The 27,164-nt window shown below is 33.8% G+C and overlaps 4 protein-coding genes across 4 annotated transcripts; 1 reads left to right on the top strand and 3 right to left on the bottom strand.

Annotated features, from left to right (window-relative positions):
* The first annotated feature begins 563 nt into the window (after positions 1–563).
* On the top strand, positions 564–11,285 carry LOC108473978 (kinesin-like protein KIN-4A). Its single transcript, XM_053021475.1, is given in 27 exon segments — positions 564–999; positions 1,567–1,713; positions 1,822–1,971; positions 2,140–2,393; positions 2,573–2,760; positions 2,840–2,964; positions 3,511–3,547; positions 4,225–4,316; positions 4,469–4,576; positions 4,666–4,779; positions 4,960–5,053; positions 5,246–5,358; positions 5,776–5,874; positions 5,951–6,064; positions 6,174–6,290; positions 6,389–6,469; positions 6,995–7,066; positions 7,552–7,645; positions 7,722–7,753; positions 8,120–8,217; positions 8,298–8,396; positions 8,546–8,767; positions 9,168–9,330; positions 9,828–9,874; positions 9,876–9,984; positions 10,063–10,350; positions 10,732–11,285. Coding segments are annotated over 26 exon segments (3,099 nt in total). The 5' UTR covers positions 564–882; the 3' UTR covers positions 10,276–10,350; positions 10,732–11,285.
* LOC108473979 (probable inactive receptor kinase At5g67200) lies at positions 11,079–13,785 on the bottom strand. Its single transcript, XM_017775817.2, has 2 exons — positions 12,255–13,785; positions 11,079–11,766 (listed from the first exon to the last, which is right to left on the bottom strand). Exons 1-2 carry the CDS (start codon positions 13,675–13,677, stop codon positions 11,204–11,206), a joined length of 1,986 nt encoding a protein of 661 aa, XP_017631306.1. The 5' UTR covers positions 13,678–13,785; the 3' UTR covers positions 11,079–11,203.
* Positions 13,786–19,279: 5,494 nt separating this feature from the next.
* Positions 19,280–19,813, bottom strand: LOC128283857 (uncharacterized). The gene has a single exon (XM_053021271.1). It carries the CDS (start codon positions 19,811–19,813, stop codon positions 19,280–19,282), a length of 534 nt encoding a protein of 177 aa, XP_052877231.1.
* Positions 19,814–20,493: 680 nt separating this feature from the next.
* Positions 20,494–21,728, bottom strand: LOC128283858 (uncharacterized). Its single transcript, XM_053021272.1, has 2 exons — positions 21,477–21,728; positions 20,494–21,432 (listed from the first exon to the last, which is right to left on the bottom strand). The coding sequence occupies exons 1-2, from the start codon at positions 21,726–21,728 to the stop codon at positions 20,494–20,496; spliced, it is 1,191 nt and encodes a 396-aa protein (XP_052877232.1).
* Between the last annotated feature and the right edge of the window lie 5,436 nt (positions 21,729–27,164).

Genomic DNA, 27,164 nt, shown 5'->3' on the forward strand with positions numbered 1-27,164 from the left:
TTATTACATTTTATATTGGGTTGATTTTATATATATAATTAGTAGTATTATATTTATAATTGTAATATTCTCAAAAGATAATACAATATTATAAGATGAAAATTGTAAAATATAATATATTAAATTGGGTAATAATAAAAACACACACAAACAAACTGAAATTTTTGTATAAAGAGTGGTATAGATTTGGAACAAAATAAATAAGAAATACAGAAAATTTAAATCAAGAAATCAAAATAAAGGAAGGATGTACATTTATGATGATATATTAAAACTACAGCAACCAAAGCTATGGTTTGACGTACACATACATACGAATGATCAACCTTACAAAGTTCAGTATCTTACAATCTTCGATTCCCATCCAAACAATTCAGCTACGCTATTAAATCCCATAAGTGTGGTCATTGTTTAATCCTTCTCGCCACCAATTCGTGATCTAAAACCACTCCCACGTAATTTTTATGCATTTAATTCTTGAGTTTGTTACTAATTTGAGCTGATGTAATACAATTGAACAAAGCGTATTCCGGAATTTCGCTCTTTTTTTTTTTTTTGGGGGTGGATTATAAAATGGACACACAAGGTGCTGGGGTGGAAGTTATAGGAGCAGTGAAGAAGAAAATATTGATAGCTTCTAACTGTCTTTGTCCATACATTCTATTCCAATTCGTTATATTAACCGCCACCACTTCCACCATCTCCACCACCGCCTTCCCATTTTTGTCCTTTTTCTTTAAACCCAAATCGAATCTGAGCTTATTGAGAATGCGGTTGAGAATAATCTGTTTCTCAGAGAAATTAAATTAAATAAATATTGTTTCGAGGCTCTGGCTTTGGATTCTTTTTTTTCTTTTGTCGTCACCGTCGTCGTTGTTGATAATGGAAGCAGCTGAGAATTGCTCGGTGAAGGTCGCCGTTCATATTAGGCCTTTTATCGGCGACGAACGAACTCAAGGTTGTAAAGAATGTGTTACTGTTACTACTGGAAAGCCTCAGGTACTCCGTTTTTAGCTTTACATTTTTTTTTCATTTTTTAACATTTCTGTATTTATTTATTTTTTGTATGCGTCAGGCCATTTTTTGTTAAGTTCAAGCATGATTTCATTTCGTATTAGTTTTCGACTTTATTATTATTATTCTTTAATTATAATATTTTTAAACCTTCTTTTATCCAACCCTATTATAGCATTTTCATATTTTTTTGTTTTAAAAAAAGAAAACCACTATCTAGTGTAATGATGCATTTGAAGTTTCTTCCAAAATCCTTTATTATTATTATTATTATTATTATTATTATTATTGCCATGGCAGAGTGAGGATTGAAAGGTAGAATTTATAAGAAAATCATGCCTTCTAAATGCATGCACGAAAAATCTCAGACTGAATTTACTTAAATTTTATTTACTGAAGTACAAGCTTATTTGGAGTATAGTATATTTATGCACTGTGGTTCTACTGGGTTTAATAATTTCGCAACTATAAAGTACGGGAAAAGTTAAAGCTTTAATGGAGTTTTTATTTCTTTTAGGTTATTAGTTTAATAATTTTGGGCTATGTGTTCAGGTGCAAATTGGGACACATTCCTTTACATTTGATCAAGTTTATGGAAATGATGGTTCTCCATCCTCTTCCATGTTTAAGGAATGCGTTGCTCCTCTTGTCGATGGTTTATTCCAAGGATACAATGCTACTGTACTTGCATACGGTCAGGTAATATGAATTGACATACGAGAGCTGCTCTAAGTTCCATCAGCTTTTTTTTTTTTTTTTTTAAATGTCTTTAATTATGTTCATGGTTGACTTGCGCAACTGTTGCAGACAGGATCTGGGAAGACATATACCATGGGAACATCTACCAAAGATGATTGCCAGACAGGATTGATTCCTCAAGTTATGAATGAGTTGTTCAAGAAAATTGAAACGTTGAAGCGTCAAACAGAGTTCCAGCTACATGTTTCCTTCATAGAGGTACATTACTTGTTGCCTGCTGGCTGCTTGAAAAATCGAAATGGAATTCTCTCTAGTCACTGTAAAATATGTTTAATGAATTGAAAATATAGTAGACTATTTGTTTCTTTTCAATGTATACTATGTCATTTCTGAGGAGTAACCTAATTTGCTGGTTTGAATCTGAAGATCCTGAGGGAAGAGGTGAGGGATTTACTGAATTCAGAACCTGTAGGCAAACTTGTTACTCCTAAAGGGAATGCTGTGAAAACAGCAGTTCCAGGAAGGCCACCTTTACAAATACGTGAATCATCAAATGGAATTATAACACTAGCTGGATCAACTGAAGTTGCAGTTAGTACGCTGCAAGAAATGGCTACTTGCCTGGAGCATGGATCAATAAGCCGGTCAACTGGGAGCACAAATATGAATAACCAGTCCAGGTACAGTCTCCACTTCTGATGTTCTCCACTTCATCTCAAAAGAAATATTTAAATGAATCAATAAGTTGATATATTTCTGAAACTTCAAGCTATTTTGTGGGAATGGATTATTTCATTCCGAAACCCATCTGTTAATCTCCGTCATTTAATGACGTGTCCCGTACTTATGGTTTTAATAGTCGATCCCATGCCATCTTCACAATCACATTAGAACAAATGCACAAAACGCAATCAATTTCTGCTGTTAATAACACTCCGGATGAAGGTATGTCTGAAGAGTATTTATGTGCGAAGCTCCATTTGGTGGACCTTGCTGGATCTGAACGAGCAAAAAGAACAGGTTCTGACGGTCTTCGGTTGAAAGAAGGTTTGTATATATGCATATAAACTTAATACATCCTTGTGTGATGGCTGTGTTAAATATCCTATTCTATTTTCATGAGCAGCTATTCATATTAATAGAGGGCTTCTTGCACTGGGCAATGTCATCAGTGCCCTTGGGAATGAGAAAAAGCGTAAAGAAGGGATGCATGTTCCATACCGTGATAGCAAACTGACTCGACTTTTGCAGGTTAGATTTATTTTTTTAGATTCATGCAGAATTAATTTGAACTGATGATACCGAGATGTCCAAAAATTGACATAATTTCAAAGTATGTGCAAGTTTAAAGCAATTTCTAGCTTTCTCAATTATCTCATATACATATATATATAGAGAGGCCCTTAAACTAAGGATCATTCAGCCTTATTGAATTTTGTATATATCAAATGCTTTGATAAACTCTCACGACACACTACTCGTATGTGTCGCAATTATAGCTATAGCATTTTGTTGGAAAACTTAAAAGAGTAATGCTCTCTAATTGTTTTATTTTCTCTTTGCTACTAATTTACCAAATTGAGGCTGAACACTTATTTGTTGTGAATTTTGGTACAGCAGTATCTAGGTTTTTGGTTCATGATCTTCGTTCTTATGTTATTAATCTCAATCTTACATGTTTTAAAAGGCCTAAGTTATTAGAGCCTTTAAAAAGGCTTGTAATTTAGGAACTTCAAAGAAAGTTCAAAAGTTCTGTTTTCTGCCTTTTTCTTCTGATATGGTCTGCTTGTGTTTCAGGATTCACTTGGTGGAAACAGCAAAACAGTTATGATAGGTACATATCTAAATAACAATGTATTGTTTTAAAAAAAAAGAAACAATGTATTTTCTTGCTGAGAAAAAAAAAAAAACAACGTATTTTCTTCACCAGAAAAATTGATACTGGAATGCATGAAATCTGTGCACCAGTTAGTCATTTTTGTAAGCCCCTCTGTTGACAACTGTTTTGCTCCATATTATCTTATCATCCCCAAATTATACTATATAATCTCTGTATCTTTGGTAGATATTTCATATGTTTGATACGCAGGTTGCAAAAAAAGAGAAACAAAAATGTGGAGGCTATATGGGTTTACATATAAGCTCTGCACTCATCTGGATCCTGCTATTTCTTTAGCTTATGCCTTTACTTCTTGGTTTTTTGGTCAAGCATCGTTTTTTGCTATTATCAATCTAATTACGGTTCAAAAATTCTAAGATGTGATGGTTGGATTCAGATCTTTTGCCAGGCTTCATGTGCTTTCTAGACACGTGTTGCTAATGCATATACTCTAAAACCCATATTTTATACTCTGCTTCCTAGTTCTCTTATCATGTTTTTCATTCTTGCTCTGTCTAATTTGTATCACGTTTTAGGTAAAATGGTAGGATTGTAAATCTTGCTTTTGGTTGCTTAAATTCTTTAATTTTCCTACTAAGTGTCATTGTAAAACGTTGATTTTTTTTTTCCAGCTTGTATAAGTCCTGCAGACGTTAATGCAGAGGAAAGTCTTAACACTTTGAAATATGCTAATCGTGCTCGCAATATTCAGAACAAGCCTGTTGTAAGTGTTTTCTTGGCTTTTTTCTTATTGCTAGTCCGTTGTAATTCTACTGCTCACCTTTCCTTTTATTAAAAGTTTTGGATCCTTGCACAATTTTATGGATCATAAATGATCACCTTAGGTAACTGGACAACTTTCCATTTATTTTACAGGTGAATAGAGATCTAATATCCACTGAGATGCAAAAAATGTGTCAACAGTTACAATACCTACGAGCAGAACTTTGTGCTCATGTAGGAGGGCCTACTTCAGACATACAGGTATTTTCCTGACATCAGTCAATGTAATGGTTTCTGAATAATTTTTCTATGGAGATATTACAACAATGGCACATAAAATACCTTAACAGGTTCTCAAAGAAAGGATTACATGGCTGGAGGCTACTAACGAGGATCTTCGTCGAGAACTTCATGAATACTGCAGCAGACGTGCTGTTCTAGAGTGTTGTGAGAGTGGCGCTCAAGTAAGTTGATGAGTCTAGGTTCCTTTTCCCTTTATTCTATGCAAATCTGTTATAGTATGCTTTGAACTGGATCATAATATTTTATACTAATTGAATATGTTATTCTTGTTTGTTTCATCTTAAAATAACCTTCTAAAATGTAAGTTGCTTGGTTGTTATCCTTTTTGTTCTGTTTCTCAGGATGGCCATGCATGTTTTATGAAAAGCGATGTACATAAGAGGGCCTTTCAGAGCATGGACTCATCTTATTGTCAAATGGATGAAGTGGTGTCAGGTAGATCACTTATTTAATTAAATGGCCATTAATATGAAAAATCCATCTTCAATCCCATCTTGTGTTGGTGATGTTGGGAACGGATAAGATCCATGTTACCCTGGGACATTGAAAAATCCCTTTTGATTCTGTCTTATTCTTAGAAAAGATAAAACTACAGCATTACTAATTTGAATTTGCAAATTTCTGCAGATGAAAAACCTGGAGAAAGTGATGTAGTAGCTAAAGAGTTAGAGCATGCACTTCGGCAAAATACCATGGATAGAGAATTGAACGAGTTAAACAAGCACTTGGAGCAGAAAGAGGTTTCTGCTGTAAACTTTGGTTTTTGTGCACAGACATATTCATTTACCAATTAACGAATTATAATCTTGAAAGAGAATGTTTATTATTCCAATCGAGATGCTATTTTTATAAAACATAAATGTTGATCTTTCCCTAGGTAGAATCTCATTTTATGATCTATATAGGCTTTCAGCAGGAGTTCCAAAAAGATATGACAACGTTGGAATTTTAATCTGTTTTTAACCATTTTCTGTGCTTACAAATAGTTTTACAAGGAGCATTTGTCTTGTTCAAAAGCATGGAATGGCATCAAGCTTGGATCTCTTACAAAGTCTTTCCTATCTTCTAAAATAAATTTGTATTTTTCTGGTAGAGTTCTGGCAGAAATAAATTGATCTTCTCATGGGCTAATAATCCAGGCAATTATTTTTGTGCAGTCTGAGATGAAACTTGTTGGAGGAGCTGACACTGAAGCACTAAAGCAGCATTTCCAGAAGAAATTCATGGAACTTGAGGAAGAAAAAAGAATTGTGCAGGTTATAGGACCTTACTCAGTTTCAGTTGTTTAATATGCCTTTGTGCTAGTTCTTAATTTGTATGACACAACCACAGCAAGACAGAGATCGATTTTTAGCTGCAGTTGAGAATCATGCTGCTAATTCTGATGCACAAAGGCAAAAGAGGCAAGAGATAAATGTGCAGAAAATAAAAGCACTTGAGGCACAGGTGACTTTGTGAATCTAATCATCAAACTTTTACGAGACAATATTATTTTTTGATTATTGACATCTTGTTCTCTCTCTCTTTTTCTTCGTTCTCTCTTTTCCAATTTCAGATTTCTGACGTCAAGAAGAAACAGGAAAACCAGGTTGAACTCTTAAAGCAAAAGAAAAGAAGTGATGCCGCAGCAAAACGATTGCAAGCAGAAATACAGTACATAAAGGCTCAAAAAGTTTGTCTTTCACCCCGTGATATTTCCATGTTTACATCTATACATTGTAGCTTAAAATTTCTAACTATTTTTGGAAATGTGCCTTCTCTTCTTGGAAGGTTCAATTGCAGCGCAAGATAAAACAAGAGGCAGAACAATTTCGTCAGTGGAAGGCCTCTCGTGAGAAGGAATTGCTACAGGTGCTGAACCTTTCATTAACAACAAGTCTAGTTCCACTCTTCCCTTTGTTCTTTTCAAATGCAGAAGGGTTACTTGAAAAACCATTTTGCTCTGTTATGAACTATGATGGAACACAAACTAGAGTTAGAAAGGGAATGAGTATGCATTAACTTGGCTATTATCATCTAGATTTTGTTGATGTTTTCCCGAAAGGCGAAGTAGTATCCAAATGTGCTTGGGTCCAAAATAATACTTCCTCATTGTATCCAAGCATCTATCCACCACTTTTAGCAATATTTTTCTTTAGTAACTACTTTATGTTTGGACCTCTTTCTATTGGGACATTTTACTAGGGTTTTTCTTCTCCAAAAAGTTTCAGGGTGACCAAACTCGCCTTCTAATAGATGCTTATATTTTTGCTGGTGACCTTTTTCTTCCACTGCTCTGAAAGTTCTGAAAGTAGCTCCTGCTAGTTATGCTTGTATTTTATATCTAATTGTCTTTTTATACTATAATTCTATTAGCATTTTACTTTTCTTGAGCAGCTTAGAAAAGAGGGAAGGAGGAATGAGTATGAAAGGCATAAACTCGAGGCCCTGAATCAACGCCAAAAAATGGTAACAGTTCATGACGGACACAGCTTGTCTTTGATGTTTTATGATTTCACCTTTATTTAAATTCTAAAGTATTTTAATATGGACCCCCTTGTGTACCCATTTTGGAGTCCTAAGTTGGGCATCCCCGTAAGGTATTCATTCATTCCTCGTCTGACTTGTATATAGCAGACTTGCATTAATACTTGTGTTCTTGGTAGGCCTCTAGACATTTGTCTTATTCATTAATCCCTTGCATTTTGAAGGATGAACCGAAGTCTAAATTTCTTTAAAGCATTCAGTTTATCAACCTGGTCTGGTTATATAAACATTCCTTGAAAAGATCACAGACAATTCTGAGGATTGATGCAGTCAAGACTCTCAGGAAATTTCCCCTATACATGAAATTTTTGGACATGCCTTTTGTCATACTTCTTTACCTACAGGACATGGCAGAGTTGTCAAGGTTTTACCTATTCTCTGACCAACAATCACACTTTTTCCTGCAGGTTCTTCAAAGGAAAACAGAAGAGGCGACAATAGCTACCAAAAGGTTGAAAGAGCTATTAGAAGCGCACAAGTGTTCTGTACGTGACAACTCAGGTAATTGTTTTTTTGTGAAATTAACCTGTTATCGGTTCTTTTGTATGATATACTAATTGTTTATTACCATTTTCAGTTAATCACAATGGACATACACCAAATGGACAGGTAAACGGTTTGTAATTAAGCATTTACGCATAGACAAATTTGTTACTCTGGGTCAGCCATATCTGATGAAATCTGCCAGCATATTATAGTTAAATGATGAGGGTTAGGCTTCCAATCCTGATTAAAGTGTCAGGATAGCAAACTAGTTAGGAAAACAAATATTTTTGTTACAAATAAAATGCTTAATATACTTGGATGGAACAGAGAGTAAATTAACCATGGTGTACAGTTGAGTTTGCAACTTCTTTTTCACCTGATCACAAAAGGAATGGGCAATTCTAAATCCAACCTTAAGCTAGTTTTTTATTGTGTTAAAGTTTCATAACTAAATATTGGCCATTTTTAATTTTGATTATGCATCAGTAGAGAAATGAAAAGTCTCTGCAAAAGTGGGTTGACCATGAGCTAGAAGTAATGGTGAAAGTGTGCGAAGTTCGTTTTGAATATGAAAAGCAGATCCAAGTGTAAGTACCCATCAGTTTGTTTCTCTTACACTCAGTACTTGTATGCTTTCTAAAAGCGTGATACTTTAATCATTGTGTAGGCAAAGTGCTCTGGCAGAGGAGTTAACCTTATTAAAAGAAGTGGATCAATTATCTTTGAACGGGGACATTCCTCACAGAGTAAACAATGGGCATTCTAGGTACATAATCATTTTGCTTTGTCTGCATATGATGGAATATGCAAGATCATAACTTAATTGTACATCATATGAAAACTATATAAGTACATCATGTAAATATAATGGATAACTTATGATTTCCTTTTACCTTGTCTTTTCCTATCAATTAGATTGTTATCTATGTCACCAAATGCAAGAATGGAAAGAATAGCCTCACTTGAGTACATGCTTAGCATGTCTACAAATGCACTCAAGGCAATGGTGTCTCAACTCTCAGATGCAGAAGAACGGGAGTGTGGTTTGGTTGGTCGCAGGAAATGGAACCAAGTACACTCATTAAGTGAGGCAAAGAGCTTGCTTCAATACCTGTTTAATGCTACCGCAGAATCAAGGTGCTTATACAAACTAGAATCTCAATAATATTTCATTTTAACTTGCCCTTTCTTCTGTCGAATTGATTATCTCACACTTGAAGTAACATGGCCCATCTGTAAAATTTATTGAGATAAATAGTTACATATAGATGGTTAAATGCAGCTGAAGATTTATTCCTAGCTCAGACATTGGAAATGCCTAGATTCCCATTTTCTGTCTGCACACATACAAGAAGCTAGTAAAAATGTACCCTTATGCCCACTAAACACCTACAAACAGAAAATATGGATACTGGGGTTGATTACTGCTTTTGCACATTCAGGATATAGAATGAAAACACAGGCATGTTTTTACTAACCCCAAGTCCCAATGACCTTACTACCTGCATGTTGATTTCCGTGGTACTTGTATGAACAGATGTCAGTTGCAGGAGAATGATTTGGAGATTAAGGACCTCAAACAGCAATTGAAGGATCTCACAGCTCTATTATGGAAAAGTGAGGCAGAGAAAAAAGAACTTGTAAAGGAGCAAAAGATGAGGGAGCAAGCTGTTGTTATTGCCCTGGCTACATCAGCTACGGTGAGATTATCATCTTGTAGTCTCCCATTTTTGCTTTTTAATGATTAATGTTAATAAACTAAAAATGTCATTCAAACTTGGCTCAAATCATGCAACATCCATTAACTGATGTATGGACTGAAAATATTTAATTTCATGTCCAAAACTCCTAGTAATATTTCAAGAATTCCATAGGTGGGGATTTTCTAAATGACCTATAATTTCATGTCTTTGTCCATTAGTAATCTGTGAATTATGAGTGTTGGATGATCCTATGAAACTTGATGAAGGAAAAAGCAACCATCTTCACACCAACTCTTGGTACTCACCAATAACACTTCAAATAAATCAAATGGATGATCCTAAGAATCTTGACAAAGGAAAAAGCAGTCATCTCCTGACCAACTAAGCACTCACTAATAACACTAGAAATAAATTAAATGTTCAGGAATCCAACAATATTCAACTTTATAATGTACTCTTAATTTTATATTCTCACTATAAATGTAATTCCACAGGGGAACTCTCGCAGTTCATCAAAACACTTTGCAGATGTTTTAAGCGCCCCCCCTTTTACCAATGTCACTCCCAGTCCCCAAGCTACTGAAATTTACACCCGGGATTGTTAATGGATCTATGACAGACACAGTAGCATTTCTAGATCTGAGGCGGAAGGTAAATTATCTGCTGCATGTGGTCTTTTAGATTGTTGTCTTTCTGCTTGATCAGAAAGTAGAGATATTATGTGCGCAGATGGTACCAGTGGAACATTTGTCAATGCAGAAAGAAACGGCCATGGGACAGACTGGAAAACTTTGGAGGTGGAAGAGAAGTCATCACCAGTGGCTACTTCAATTCAGATGGAAGTGGCAGAAGCCATGGAAACTCTCAGAATGGATTAAACACAGTGATGAAACAATAATGAGATCGAGGCCTTGCGCGCAAGCTCTGATTCAACTGATATGATAAGCTTATATTCACCATCTATAAATCTTGACTGGCATAACTGGTCTGCATGGTTTACCGAGAAAATAAATGCAGGTAACTCCAGTCCCAGTTTGTTGATTGTTTTTTGACATGATAAGAAACATTAAATATTCTCTTATCCCTGGTCTGGGCGATACACTTACCTTGCGCTTTAGTGACCTGACTTTATGCACTGATTGAGTTAATTCGTCTACATTGTTTTCTGTCCTTGCAGTATTTACAGCCAAGCTATGGTTGATAGATTATAGATAGCTAGCTCATTCTCCTGGATGAATACACATATTTGCTGTCTTAATTAATTCAACATAATTAATTTTCTTTTTCTGTGGTTCCTCCTGGTATCCTTTAGTTGTTTTCTTGATTAGCCAATCTGATGTCTATGCTCGACTGAAAATTCCCATTTCATGTATTTTTCTTTTTCGTCTATCAATGCAGGCAGATTGTAAATAGCCATAAACAGGTCGGTGCTTGCCATATAATCTTTACCAACCGTAGCTAATATTTGAGTTTCAAATTTTTGGGGGAGGGTTAAATCATCACATTTTGAAGCATGTCGGCAAACTGGTAGGCCTTGAGGGTGCTGGAAATAGCTGATTGCTTGACTGAGTTCATGAAGAGTACTGGTAGATTTCTGTTATGTTTTTTTTCTTCGTTATCATGAAAATGAAATTTCCTGCCAAATTGTGTATTGCTGGCTTTTCATTTTTATTTTTTGTATATATATGTGTGTGTGTGTCATATTTAATCTTGTCAAAACTTGTTCCATAGATGCAACACGTAAATTTTTCATCAAAAGCTGATATGAAAATTTGCTGATCATTTACATATATGATATAAATCTCACGTGTAAATAGATGACATCAGATCATACCATAAATCCCAAAAGATAGAACTGAAAACGTGATCGTTATGAGTAACCAAAAGATGCACTATCATCCATCATCGCACTCTCCTTGATCTCATGTATCATCTTTAACACCTGCCACATTGCTGGCCGTTGTTCCGGAGATGTCAAGCTACAAACACTAGCAACTTCAGTAAGCATCCCAAGCCAGTGATATTCCCCACCATCATCTTCACGTGTTGCTCTAACCCATTCCAGCATATCCCGAGGCACAAGCACCGGATGTCGTGATGGAAGTTTGCCTGTCAAAAGCTCCAATAGAAACACACCGAAGGCATAAACATCCGACTTGGGAGTTAGTCGGCGGCTGGATTTTCGAATCTCAGGCGCTTTATAGGCTAAAGAATCAGGATCTTCAGTAAAACAAGAAGAGTCTGCAAGGACCACAAGGCTGTAGTCGGCGAGGCAAGCTTCGAAATCGGAACCAAGGAGGACGTTGGACGATTTCAAGTTGCCATGGAAAAGCCTTGATGCTTGGTGGATGTAGGCAAGGCCCTCTGCAACATCTTCTGCTATCTTTAAACATGATGTCCAATGAAGTGGCTTTGCCCTAGTTGATCTTGAACCTGTTCATTCATCAAGTCTCGCATCTGTTGTAAGCAATGAATTGGTCTAATAAACTTTGTCTAAGGTACTAACTAAGCCGACCTTTGCAAATAATTCAATTAGCAAATTAACAGCTTCAAATATACAAAACTGAATAAACCTGCAATGGACAAATTGCAAGCTTTTGATAAAAAAAACATCGCTGGAATTGTCGGTGTCAGCCTAAAAAGTTGAAACATTTTTCTCAGTACTTCCACTACTTTTTCGCCATAATTTTAGCTTTAACTTCATCCAGAATCCAAAGGTCGATTGGTCCAGAATATTACCAATTATCAAACAACAATAAAGAAACAGAGGCCCCACTTTAGTTTTCTCTTTACCCACTTTAAACCCTACAGTCTCAAGGGGCAACTGCAACTAAATGCCATAAAACTCGGTAACTCACTTGACAAAACCCAGAAGCAAAAACCCGACAAAAGGATAATTAAAAAAAAAAAAAAGAGCATACCATGAACGAGATTGGAAACGCTTCCGTTGGGTTGATAATCATATATCACAAGCCTTTCACCTTTAGCTTGAAAATAAGCTCTAACAGGCACCAAATTGGGGTGTCTCAGCGCCCCAACAGCATCCATATGCTGTTCAAAAACTTCACCGCTGGTTACTGCCGTTTTCCCAGCATCCAATCTCTTCACTGTCAAAATCAATTGCCCATCAATCACTGCCTTATACGTAATCCCCATGCTACCTCTCCCTAATAACTCAGCTGAAGCTCTCATTAACTGCTCTAAACTGTACCCTTCCACTTCCCCATCAACAAACACTAAATTCCCACTCTTTTTCAGCTTCTGAATTTCGTTTATCACTGATTTTCTCTCCGAAACTCCTTCCACTTGGGTTTTTGAGTTCGTTGCCTCGGATGAAGCTGTTGTTGGCTTAGTTTCTTTCGACTCTACTCTCTTTTTACCGCCTTGCTTTTTAACTACAGCTAAAGCTAACAAAACTGAAAATATTATCAACGCAATGCCGACAGTAAATCCAAGGACCATCCCAGGTCTCTGGTGCTTCTTCTTTGGTAAATGCGGCGGTGGCAGAGCTACAATCCCTCCGGAGTTGGCCTTCGGGCTCTGCACTGCCGGACTAGAAGCTGAAGAAGAACCGAAAAACGGTGCACGCGTAGTGCAGGCTTTGTTGATAATCTTCCCACAAAGGTGAGGGTTCAAAGAGAACGCCGTCGTATTGAACTTGGATAAAGTGGGCGTGACCGGTATTTTTCCAGTAAGATTGTTGCCTGAAACGTTGAAGATGAGTAGGAAGGGTTGGTTTAAAGGCGGGACCGTTCCGTTAAACCGGTTCCACTCAAGGCGGAGGATGTTTAACCGGTCCAATGTGGTTAAGTTAACTGGAAGGGGACCAGTCAATTCATTGTAAGAAAGATCGAGGGAGGTTAATCTATGAAGAAACAAGATGGAAGAAGGGAAGGTTCCAGAGAAATGGTTGCGGCCGAGAAACAGGGACTTAAGGTTGTAAAGAGAGGACAAGTCGGGGATGGGACCGGAGAGGGAGTTGTTATGGAGACTGAGAACACGGAGCTGGTCGAGACGGGAGAGGGAGTTGGCGGGAAAAGTACCAAAGAGGCCGAAATTGGGGAGGAGAAAGCGGACGACGCGGCCTTGAATGCAATTGACGCCTCGCCATTGACAGTAGTCGAAACGCTCGTTGAGAACGTAAAGAAGCTTGTTATGGAGGTCGGCTTTGGATTTGAAGGAGAGGATGGAAACGGCGTCGGATGGCAACATTAAGTTGGTCTGGGGAGGGTAAGTTATAGGCTCAGAGAAACAAGTAAGGAAGAAGAAGAGAAGAAGGAAAGCTATGGGGATGGTTTGGGGCATCGTTCCTCCTGTTTGTGCCATCGCTTTTGTTTCCCCCATTAACCATTATATTTGTAAGAGTCACGTGAAGCTGTGGGGGGACTTGGAGGACTTTTGATGCTTGTTTTTTTGGACCTTTATTATTTATTAGTTATTACTTCCCATTCCCCACTCATTTCAACTTTTCCATTTTATTTCTTCTATTTAACCCCACTAAAATCCCATTTACCATTCCTTTTTTCTTTTGGGTTTCAATTTTATAATTTTTCTCTTTTATTTTTTCTTGAATTTGATAATTATTTGAATTTATTTTTATTTAAGTTAAATTTTAATTTAACAACTATATTTTATTGGGTTTTCAACTTTTTTATCAAATTAATATTTAAAAATCATAAATTTCATACACTAATATAAGAATAATTATTAAATTTAAAGATTAAATTTAAATAAAAATAATTTAAAAATAATTATCGAGTTGAGTCTCAACCTAACAAGAAATTGTGGTTTAACCCAAATATAAAAGGATTCCTTAACTTGAAATGGTAAATAGAGGCGCGATGACATAGGTGACTGCATGGAAAACTCAATTGAGTAAATAAATAAAACCAAGGAGGAGAGGAGACAAATATTAGTCATGTGAAATGTAAGGAGGGATGGAAGTCAAACATTAGTCAAACTCTAATTGGTTAGGCTTAGAATATAGAGTAGCCCGTGAGTGGGGCAGAGCAGAGACCCTAAGATCCTCACGTTGCAACGCTTATCAACATTTCAAACACAGCCAGCTAAGCTTAGACGTCTCATGATTCATACAAGCTGATGGTGCCTCAATTATTTAACCCAATTAATCCAAATAATTAGAGAATGTTATGAGATTGTATTTTATTTATTTTGTTTAATAGATGAATAAATTTGTTTCCTTTTTATGTGAGTCAATTTTTTTTATATTTTATCAATTTATAATGTTAAAAACGGGTAAAATTTTAATTTATCTATTTTTTTAATAAAAAATATCAAAATTCAAGCTAAACTAGGAGATTTTTACTATAATAATATGAAAAAAAACTAAAATAGGATGCCCTTAAAATCATATACGAAAATGGGCCATTGCAAGTGATGGAGGGTAGTGCATAGGCGGCACCACCCTCAAATCCAAACATTTCTGACACATTTGCAGGTTAAAAAAAAAAGAATATGACGAAAAAAATAATAAAATAAGGGTGGAGGATACCCGACAGGCGGCACCGGTGGAGGGTACCCCACAGGCGGCACCGGTCACTGCTCTGCACCGACGGGACTCCTCATTGCCACCGACAGGACTGCTCACTGCCTTTTCTTTTGTTTTATTATGTGTTTGGGGACCTTAAAATGGTCCCAAATTTCTTTGTGTGTGTGAGTGAAGAAGAAGAAGAAGGAGGAGGAGGAGGAGGAGGCGGCATTGGTGAGGGAAGAAAAAAGAGAAAGAAAAAGAGAAGGAGAAGAAGAAGAAGAGGGAGGAAGGAAAAAAGGTAATATTTTTTAAAGAAATAATTTTTAATTGTTAATTTAAGGAAATAAATGATTTATATTAATTGTTAATGTTATTATTGTTTATTGATTTTGATTTAATTTTTGTAAGGTATATTTTGGTTAAAAAGAGATATTAAGGTATGTTTGTATTTATTTTATTTTTATATATATTCATAATTTATTTTTAATTTTATTGAAGTAAAAATCCTATCTATGTTATGTACAAAAATATTTTATTATTATTTTATTTAATTTATTTGATAAGTGTGTTTTAGGTTAATTAGATATATTTTTATTAATTTTATTTGGCATGTTATATTTTGATTTTTTTATGTGATGAGTTTTTTACAAAAATAGTATAAAAATATTAAAAGAATAGCTTAATAGTATATTTTAAAAATATATTTTAAAAATCCGAAAATAAAATAAAAAGGTCAAAATTAGAGTTTTTACTAAATTAATATAAATATACTAAAATAATACATAGGAAATATTATGTACTAAAATAATAAAAAATAAAATACGAAAATAGTATATTTTGAAAAATAAAATCCGAAAATAAAATAAAAATAAACGGCCAAAATCAGAGTTTTTTACTAAATTAATATAAAAAACTAAAATAATACATTTGAAACATTATGTACTAAAATAATATAAAAAATAAAATACGAAAATAGTATATTTTAAAAATAAAATTCAGGAAAACAAAATAAAAAAGGCCAAAGTCACATATTTTTACTAAATTAATATAAAATAATAAAATAATACATGAAACATTATGTACTAAAATAATATAAAAAAACAAAATACGAAAATAGTATATTTTAAAAAATAAAATCCGAAAATAAAAATAAAAAGGGCCAAAATCAAAGTTTTTTCTAAATTAATATAAAAAATAAAATAATACATTTGAAATATTATGTACTAAAATAATATAAAAAATAAAATACGAAAATAGTATATTTTAAAAATAAAATCCGAAAACAAAATAAAAAAGGGCCAAAATCACAGATTTTTACTAAATTAATATAAAAACTAAAATAATACATGAAACATTATGTACTAAAATAATATAAAAAAATAAAATACGAAAATAGTATATTTTAAAATTAAAATCCAAAATAAAAATAAAAAGGGCAAAAATTAGAGTTTTTTCTAAATTAATATAAAAAACTAAAATAATACATTTAAAACATTATGTACTAAAATAATATAAAAAATAAAATACGAAAATAGTATATTTTAAAAATAAAATCGAAAATAAAATAAAAATAAACACCAAAATCGAGTTTTTATTAAATTAATATAAAAAACTAAAATAATACATTTGAAACATTATGTACTAAAATAATATAAAAATAAAATACAAAAATAGTATATTTTAAAAAGTAAAATCAAAATAAAATAAAAAACAAACGGCTAAAATCGAGTTTTTATTAAATTAATATAAAAATACAAAAATAATACATTTGAAACATTATGTACTAAAATAATATAAAAATAAAATACAAAATAATATATTTTAAAAATAAAATCCGAAAATAAAATAAATACCAAAATATATTGAACTACATGCCGGTATATTATATATATATATTATAATTTAAACCAAAATATTTTACTTGTTATCATTTTAAAATAATAATAAAAATATTTGTATTTGAATTGGGTATATTTATTTATCTTAATGTAGTATGGAAAAAATATGTCATCGGAAAAATGGTTTGGTATTTTTTTGTAATTAAAAGCAATATATAAAATTTAGTTATTTTGACAAATATTTAAAATCCATCAAACATTGAAATTAATAACCAAAATTTATTTTGAAATTGCGGTATGGCAACTTCATTGATTAAGGAAGATCCTCACATAGCTGACACCGTTAATAAAACGGTAATATATTGTTATTTGTTACTCAGAAGTTCCATTACAAAAGATTTATGTAATTTACGGAAATAAATTATGTTATTATAACTTTTTTCTGTAATTTAACATTGTCAGGAATCGTACCGCGTATTAAGGGGCCGGGTGAATGGTTTAGGATATTCCCCAGATGCACGACTGATGCCGTACTTGGAGCTAGCTGGATTCGGGTCAGCAGCACTGATCCGGAGGTTTGATTTGCGATACGATTTAATATCCGTATTGGTTGAGCGTTGGCGCCCGGAGACCCACACTTTTCATTTGTCGTGTGGGGAGTGCACTGTCACTCTGGAGGATGTTGCCTTGCAACTTGGGCTCCCAATCGACGGGAGTTTGATAGCGGCATAAGTGCGATAATTGAGCCATTGCACTTTGTTATAGCCTCCTAGGAGCCTCGCCCGCGATGATGAGTCAATTTATCGGGTTTGAAATTTACATGGTTGAAAGCAAATTTTCAGCATTTACCGATAATGCCATGAAGAAAAGTTGATGTCGCTGCACTTCGGCGTACATTATGCATATTATAGAGGTGTATTGATGCCGTCACGAACAACAACGAGGTTCATCTCATGTATTTACCTCTATTAAGCGATTTGTATAATGTTCGCTCGTATAGCTGGGGCTCTGCAGTTCTGGCTATGTTGTATCGTGAGCTTTGTCGGACGACAAAGCCTCATGCTGCAGACATAGGCGGATGCCTTATATTGTTGCAGTCATGGGCTCTTTATCGGATGCCATTCTTCGCATCGGTTAGTCACCAGCCATACGTATATCCACTAGTTAACAAGTGATAAAATTTAACTTATTATTAATTGATAGTATCTTTATAATGATACTATTCTAACGATACTATATTTATTTGAAATTTGTTTTTGTAGATGGAGTATTTATCCAGGTATCGGGAGGTCATACACTGTCCCGATATATCGTTTGTTGATTGAGCAACATGCCGGAGAAGGGGTAAGCTATTCCAATATTCGCGACATGTAATTACTTTATATATCTTACTTAAACCGTGTGAAATTTTAACCATGGTATGAATCGTGCAGTTTATTTGGATGTCATATCGTAGACTAGAAATTGTGGCCGTTACACCATCTTTTGCCTACATTCATTCTCAATTGTGGTGTACTAACACACAAATTATCAGTTTCAATGTAGTCGAGTGGTATCATGGGGATCGAGTACCACGACAGTTTGGTTGCATCCAGTATATCCTGGATCTGCCAAAGGAGGTGGGGAAGGTTCACGGCATCAACAAGAGAGGGAAACATGGAATGCATTGGGGGGTTGTGCACCGGAGATATATTGCGATGTGGGATAATCGGATGGGTCGAAGACCTCGGATGGATATGTCTTCCGATTTGCAACCATCGCCAGAGTACATGCAATGGTACTTTAGTATAGGAAAGCCATATTTACTTGGTGCCCAGTCGACTGTAGTCCCCCCGCACGTGCAGTGACCTGGGGCATACGAGCCAGTGGCCGATATAGAGCTCGACCCACAGCCAGATCTCGAGCCCGAGCGAGAGGTGGAGCCCGAGGCACAACCTGAGGCCGAGTCTGAGCAATCGCATTCACATTCGGCTGATACTTCTTATCATCTGGATTTCCCAAACAACGACTATTTCCCGGGCTCGTCAGGGGGCGGATACCATTAAGGTTTTGATATCTTTGGGTCGTCTTCATCGCAGCACAACACATCTCTCGGCCTGTATCCCCCTCAGTACAGCACTAGCCTCGGCCCATATCCACCGCAGTACTCAACTCCTCCTGGGATGTATCCGCTGCAGCATGGCACTCCTCCCGGCTCAAGTTCATTAATGCCATTCGAGCCATATGATTTTTCTTCCATGTATTAGACACCCTCACCTGTGACTGAAGAGGACGTTGGTCATCGCGATCACCCACAACGTGAATGTCGACCTCCGAATAGGTATACCCCTAGGACCACACCATCTAACCATCAACTTTAGGGGTTTATTGGGTTTTGTTATTAAAAAGTTTGTATTTCTTTCTATATATTTAATTAGATTAATTGGAACTTTGAAAATTGTAACAAAATTTGACCATAACGTAAATTAGATTAATTTGGACATTTTGAACATTAAAACACTAAAACTTAACAAGCTTAGTATTGTAATATAAATTAAATACATTACAACATTAATCTAATTGGAACAAACTTTACAATATAATTTTTTTATATAAACTAAATACATTACAACATAGCTCAATTCCTACCCGATCGTGACGATTGTCCAATATGATAGTTTCGCTGCGGGCATTTACTTCGATTATGACCAGCTAACCTGCATAATGCACAACGCTTACCATCGGATTTCTCCCTAATGTCCATCTCATTACGAATTCTGGATGATTGCGGACGACCTCTCAGATTCCTGCGTAGCCCTCTGTCTGGGATAAGTTCGAAAGTCATCGGAGGCACCTCCCACGTAGACAAATCAGGCAGTACGGGGAACTCATTTTCCCAGACACGTAACGTGCGCTCGAGTATGTACATATCATCGACAAATTGTTCAATATTAAGGTTCACCTTAGCACACGCTGCCACAACATGCGCACATGGATAATGAAGTGTTTGGAACCTCCTGCAATCACGCCGTCTGTTACGGAGATCAACTCCATAGGACTTAGGTGGTATACCGGGTCGGCGACTGATGGTCTCTGTAACACGAAATGTTTCATGGCGTCGTGAATATATTTCTACATTCATCGACCTCACCATCCGACAGTTTGCAACCATTGCATCATTGACATCTTCGACAAACACGTATCCCGCCTCTATTTGGTTGACTTGTTGCTAACCCATTTTTGGCATTAAGGTTGCCAACCTGTAAAATGTAGCCGAAAAGACAGATGAAATCGAAAGATGTCGTGTTTTCAACAACACAGTGTTGACCCCCTCCACTAAGTTTGTGGTCATTTGACCATAACGAAAGCCTTTATCAAAACTTTGAGCCCATTGCCACGGCTCCATAGTACCCAACCACTATTGGAAAGATGAGTTCATTTGACCCTCCATATCACTCTCAAGTCGAGCCATTCTTTGGCGAAAAATATGTGGCTTCAGCTCGTGCACTGTATATATATTAAGGAAAGATAAGTTACAGTATTGGCCTAAAGCATTAAAACATATGTTGAAAAGATAAGGGAATCATTTACCCATTTTCACAACTTGTCTCTTCCAGTCTGATTCTTATAATCTCGATGAAAGTTAGCCGTGATGTGCCGGATACAGTAAACAGATCTTCATGGTACACCGGAACGCCTAATGGCAGTAATTAATCATTTCCCTCTATCGGAGATGATGCAAATACTACCGTTGCTAATAACATACCTCTGCAAGTTGGTAAGGAAGAATTCCCACGATTCCATGTTCTCCTTATCTACAATGGCAAATGCTATCGAGCACGCGTTCTGTTGTTAGTCTTGAGCAACTGCAAGAAGTAAGATCTGTGTATATTTTCCATATAGCCATGTCCCATCAACTTGCACAAACGGCTTGTAGTGGGGAAATGCGCGCACACATGGATCAAATGTCCAGAACATCCGATAGAAAATTCTTTTTTCTAGTTGTAATTGGTCATCCGGGCCGTAATAAGGTTGTGTTTGTAACTCAATGATAGTCCCAGGTACGTACTCCTGTATAGCGGCTATCCATCCCTGTAACTCATTATACGATGCATTGAAATCCCCATACAATTGCTCCATTACCATTTGTTTAGCTATCCATGCCTTTCGATATGATACTCGATACTGAAACCGTGCCTGCATTTCAGCAATCAAAACTGAAACTTTAATGGTCGGCATGTCCTTCACCACTGGCATGATAAACGTACAGATAGTTTTGGAATCAAGTTTTCCATGGTCTTCAGTCATACGTATTGATGTGCACGTGTGAAGCCCAACAAATTTGCGTATCTCCCACATCTGTGATTTTTGAATAAATGCAGCTCGTACACGCCAACTACAGCCTTCCACCAACTTCCAACACTCTCCAATATATAATGTCGGTTTAGACACTGCAACTTTGTAATTCATTGATATATTCATACTATACCGTTTAATAGCAAATACACACTCTTCTTTACTTTCAAATCTATGGCCTACCAATAACTCCTCATGATCAGAATTTACGGCCAGCCAGTGAGCAAGAAGTATTTCAGGGTACTCTGGGAACTCAGCTTCATACGCCGCGTCGGGGTCTATGAGCGACATGTGTGGCCCAGGGTTGTTGTGTATCACAATACGTCGCATCTGGTTCCCCACTGAAGACGTGTTAATGTTTCCATCGTCATTCACATCTTCATCGTCAATATCATCGGGGACATCATCCACATCGGGATCACTATCACTATCGATCTCTTCATCACAATATCACTATTATCGTATCCATCATCACCAACCACGTCAATATTTGGTGTAACATTAAGATCGTTATCGATCCCACGTATAGTCGATTCACTATCAACGTACGAAATTGGAGCCACCACACACGGTTCTTCAGTTGCATGTTCTTCACCATATGCAGTGATATCTTCATTCTGCTCCATACCGGCTAATTCAGCAAATAAGTGAATCGGTGAATTTTTGTCACTCCAATTCCCACAGTAAAGAGCTATTATTGTCTCCACGTCTTCGTCGTCTACAAGTTCCATTTCGGTGAATTTGATAGGATCTGTCGAAACTGGAAACTTGTAGAAAAGTTTTGAGATCCTTCTCCCACAACGTCTAACAATTTTTGTGTTAATTCTTTCCTTCATATCATCCAATGAGACATTTCTATTAAATCTCATTGCTATTTTTGCCGACATTCAAATATGCATCCAACAGTTATTGTTAAGATGATTCCATCGAAATAAACGCATACGAAAAACTAATTATCCATCTTCAATACTCAATCTGTTAAAAAAATAAACAAAATTTCTCAAAACAATTTCGAACAATAAATAAATTACTTAAATACAAAATTAATTACTCAATATGCAATTTTTTTCATTCATAAGCCCATACTTTTTCAGTTCTAATTTTGTACATGAACAACATTTATTTTTACATTTAACCACTTATATTCAGTTCTACATTTTCTTCCATCTCCGATCCCGTATCTTCATCTGGGAAATTCTCTACATCCAATTTAGAAATTCTTGATTCTCTTCATATTCATCTTCTACAATCCAATTTGGAAATTCCTCGGGATCTTCTGCCTCTTCAATCTTTATAACTGGTATTGAATATATAAGTTCTCTTGGTAATTTCCTAACATCTAATTTATCCATCCATGGTTTGTCAAACACATTTTGCTTCCCAATTAACTTTCGTGAACCTATACTTTGTCTCGTTATTTTCCTTGCTCCATAAGATATTATAAACTTCGCGAAGTTTATAACTAGATTCCAATAGGTTCGTGGTACCGATATCTTCCAAAGTTCGTCTAAAATGATTTGATGCTCCTGTTCTATTAATGTCCCTCTAAGGGTTAAGTATTGTACTTTATTGTTTCTAATCATTTCATGACACATCCACAACACTTTTTGCATATTTTGATTTATGGTAATAAGGTGTTGAACAATATCTTCTTCTGGTTTCATTCTGTAATCTTAGACTTCTCTCATCATCTTATCAACTTTCTCCCTTTGTGCTAAACTTATTATCTCATCAGGCAATACCAAATATGTTGCCGTTTCTAACAATATGTATAACAAAAATATTTTTAGTTGTTATCACTAATTAACAATTACTTTATAATAGTTTTACTACATAAAAACTTTCAAGTATATTTAAAAATTTAAAACATAAAATTCAGAATAAACACATAATTAATCTAAACACAAAACTTACTAACATTTCACAATAAACAAAATAAATTTTAAAACAAAACATAAAAGTAACACTAAACAAACTGTATAATACTAACAAAATAATTTTTCTTATCATAATCTATTTTATTTAAAAATAACAAAAAAAATTACATTTTCTTTTCTTTCTTCTTCTCCTTTCTTTCTTTCTATCTTCTTCTTCTGTAAATTTTTTTTTCCAATCTGGTAGTCGAATGGAGAGAGCAGAGTGAATATATACTAGAGGGGGTCAAAGTTGTGAGAAAGGCACCATTGGTGCCGCCTGTGGGGTACCCTCCACCCTTATTTTATTATTTTTTTCTTCCTATTTTTTTTAACTTGCAAATGTGTCAGAAAGTGCTTGGATTTGAGGGTGGTGCCGCCTATGCACCAGCCTCCATCACTTGGAATGACCCATTTTCGTACATAATTTTAAGGGCAACCTATTTTGTTTTTTTTTTTCTTCATATTATTATAGTAAAAATCCCCTAAACTAGTAAAAAAAAGTTAATTAGCTAAATAGGTTGACTTTTTAAAAATTAAAGAAAATATGTTATTTTTGGAGAGATACTATGAAAACGCATCCATCTCGAGTGTTTTCTACACAGTTGGACTATCTTTTCTTTTAAGTTGTACTTTTTGACTTTTTCAATATAATTAGTTTATTTAACCAGATATTTAAAAATTAGTGGTTTTTTTTCTTAAGTCTTAAGTTTGATTCCTCTTCCACTGCATTTATATTTTTATTTTATATTATTTCAAGTTTTTATTATTTTAATTAATATTTTTAACATATCGAATCCTTTGGTTAAATTATTAAATAGTAATTTCATCCTTGAATCTAGGTGCAACTCCTCTTCTAAACACATTTTTAATTTTATTTCATATTGTTTCATTTTTTATTTTAAAAATATATTGTTTTCAATTTTTTATTTTTAATTCATCTTTTAATTAATAACTCTTTTATTTATAAAATTAAATAATTATTACAAATGCCTTTACTTTTAGTAAAAATACTTTTTTATGTGTAATATTTATTTTGCAATCATATCATAAATGTAGTAAATTTTAGTATTATATATTTTTGTATGTGTATTTAAAATATTTCAAATATAAACATAATGATCTTTAAAATAATTAATTGAAATATTTCACGTATAAAAATATTGATTACATATTTATTATTTGATTTTATGAATAAAAGAGTTATTAATTTAAAAGATGAATTAAAAATAAAAAATTGAAAACAAAATATTTATTAATTAAAAAAGCTTGAAACAACATGAAATAAAATTATAAATGTGTTTAAAAGAGGAATTGAACCTAAGACTTAAGGATGAAATCATTATTATTTAACCAAATAAACTAAAATATTAATAACATTAATTAAAAATAATAAAATGCTTAAAACAAAATGAATAAAAAATACGAATGTGGGTGGGAGAGGAATCAAACCCAAAACTGAAAGACAAAACCACTAACATTTAATCATTTGACTAAAGAAACTAACCATATTAAAAAAGTTAAAAAATATGACTGAAAGAGAAAGTGCGCCTAACTGTACGTGCTTTTATACACACTCTTTGAAAATGATTTATTTCATAAATTTTAGAGAAAAATTGATATATTTGGCCAATTAACTTTTTTTTTTTTTGGTATATATAGCTAATTTAACCCAAATTTCAATCCAACTATTGGTAAAATGATATTTTTAGCCAAATTCCAATTAAATTTGAGGCTTAAGCATAAATTATGAGCTAAGTAGTTGCGCTCTTCATTGTGTTAATTTTGGTATGCTTGCTACTCATTACTTTTGTAATATTGACATTACATCATCATTCCACCAGATTATTGTTCATTCTTCACATGTTCTTGTTTGATATATTGTTACTACTAAAATACATTGTTTTTTTTTAAAAAGAATTTATATTTGAATTTTGGAGGTATTACGTAAAAGAATATTTTGATTAAAAAGAAAATTGTTTGATATGCCAAAATTGTGTTATAGTTTGTAATATTATTGATTTTAATTTCATATTACTTGAAAATGTTAAAAATAAATTAGATTTTGTTATATTGAAAGAAAGGCATAATATAAAAAATCATTATTAAGTTATTTATGAATAAACATTTCTTAATATTTTTAATTCATAAATATTCCATTTTATTTAAATATTTCAGTATAAAATTAATAAATTATTATATTAATATTAAATCATTTATTAAAATAAGGTTTTAAAGTAATTTTTCAATTAAACTAATATGTATTGAATTAATTCGTGATACTAACAAATTGAAACACATATATATATATTATTTATGAGTAAACAAATAAAGAATGTGGTAAGCGTATTAAATTAACGCAAATATATTAATTATTAAAATATATGATTTACTTTTTCTAGTGCATTAAAAGGGCAGAACTTTGAATAATTACGGTACGCAAAAATACAATTTATATTAATGATTGTGATATAAGATTTAATGAAAGTAATGTTACCTTGATTAAAATGAAATATACACAATTTATGTTAATAATTAAATGCTTATAAAAATTATATATAATCAATTGTTTTTATTATTCTGATTATTTCACGATTTTACTGTATCCAAAAGGCATGATAAAATCTTAAAGAAAGTGTTTAATGCCTCAAAAGTTTTTTTTTAAATACTAATCTTATTATATATTCTTATTATATTTGCTCTTTTTGATACAATACTTCAAAAGTAATTTTTTTCCTTTATTATAGCTTTTTATAGCTTAAGTATTAGTTTAGTTGGCATCATTGTTATTGTATGCCGTTAATAAGTTTAAGTGTGGTTAAACACATCATATATCTTATCTTTTAGGATTTTGAAAAGTTTATTGGTAATTTAAAATTTGTATTAAACATTTATTTGATATTAATTATTTTAAGCAATTCTTTGCAATTATATCCAAAAATAATTTGATGGAAAATTTTAATTTTTTAAGAAAATTAGAAATTCTACCACACGTGTATGTATCTAGAAACCACAAATATTGAGCACAAATGTAACACCCCTATACCCGACCCAATAACTGAATTGTAACGCCCTAATTTTCGGGAATTCTGTGAATGTTGACAAAATTTCATGCTTTGATTTTGTCATTTGTGAGTGAAATTATGAAATAGGACCTATGTGAAAATGTTTGAAAATGCTATAGGCTAATTTGTAGTGGCCAAATAAATAGTAGTGCAAAATAGGAGGATTTGTATGTCAAACCTCCCATTTTACAAGAAGTGGCTGGCCATCATGTTGTTGAAGACAATATGTGCACTTGATATCCATAATTTATGGTACAAATTGATAAAAAATTGATAATGGGTTAGGTAAATGTTCCATGATAGGCATGATAAGCATTATGGGTATTTTTTTTTATTGACATTATGTCATAGGTAAGGCACAAATAATATAGGTTATTTTGTGTCATAAAATGTTGGGTAATAAAATAACAAAAGGATGAAAAGAATAAAGTTTTGTCCATCTTTGTTCATCATAGCCGAAAGTTAGAGAAGAGAAAGGAGAGGAGAAAGCTCTTGAGTATTCGGTCACTAGGAAGAAGAAAATTGAAGGTAAGTTCATGGTAGTTTGCTTCTATCTTGATGTTCATGAGTTCTTCTTAATTCTACCTTAACTCTTGAAGCATATTTTGGTTTTTAGTTGTGTTGTGAGCATTTAGTCATGAATTAAAATGAAGGAAATGGTTGTTGTTTCATGTTCTTTTGATGAAAAATGGAAGATAGGTGAAGTTGAGCCAAACAAATGAGCATGCATGTGCCTTAGATGCTAAAGGGAAAAATCGGCTAACATGTTGTGCTTTAAAATGATGAAATGGAGATTATACTTAAGTAAAATCATAGATATGTGATGATTGATTGGTGATATACATGTTTAAATAACATGCATGCTAGGTATGTGTGAAAGAGTGATTTGGTAATAAATCTGCTTGGGACAGCAGCAGTAACGTGACTTTGGAAAATCACCATAAATTGTGGGAGATGAATTAGAAGCTGAATAAATTATGTAATTAAAACTTATTGAGTCTAGTTTCAAATGAAATAAACGAGAACATATTTTGAATTCTGTACAATGAGAAATTTGATTTGTAATGAAGAGTGGTCAGATTAGTCAAACAGTGAAACATGGGAAACTTTGAGAAAAATCTGGTATTGATTGGCTAAACCAAAAATTCTGAAAATTTTATGGATAGAAGATATATGAGTCTACTTTCAG

Source organism: Gossypium arboreum, chromosome 11 (genome assembly GCF_025698485.1).
Source record: "Gossypium arboreum isolate Shixiya-1 chromosome 11, ASM2569848v2, whole genome shotgun sequence".
Taxonomy (NCBI): domain Eukaryota; kingdom Viridiplantae; phylum Streptophyta; class Magnoliopsida; order Malvales; family Malvaceae; genus Gossypium; species Gossypium arboreum.

What these genes read in the sequence shown, in the direction of transcription:
- LOC128283857 (XM_053021271.1), bottom strand. Translation starts at nt 19,813, where the DNA reads ATGGTTGCAAACTGTCGGATGGTGAGGTCGATGAATGTAGAAATATAT.
- LOC128283858 (XM_053021272.1), bottom strand. Translation starts at nt 21,728, where the DNA reads ATGGAACTTGTAGACGACGAAGACGTGGAGACAATAATAGCTCTTTAC. An exon ending in TTACACCAAATATTGACGTG is followed by an intron (nt 21,433 to 21,476) that starts GTTGGTGATGAT and finishes TGTGATGAAGAG; the next exon opens with ATCGATAGTGATAGTGATCC.
- LOC108473979 (XM_017775817.2), bottom strand. Translation starts at nt 13,677, where the DNA reads ATGGGGGAAACAAAAGCGATGGCACAAACAGGAGGAACGATGCCCCAA. An exon ending in CGTTTCCAATCTCGTTCATG is followed by an intron (nt 11,767 to 12,254) that starts GTATGCTCTTTT and finishes ATGAATGAACAG; the next exon opens with GTTCAAGATCAACTAGGGCA.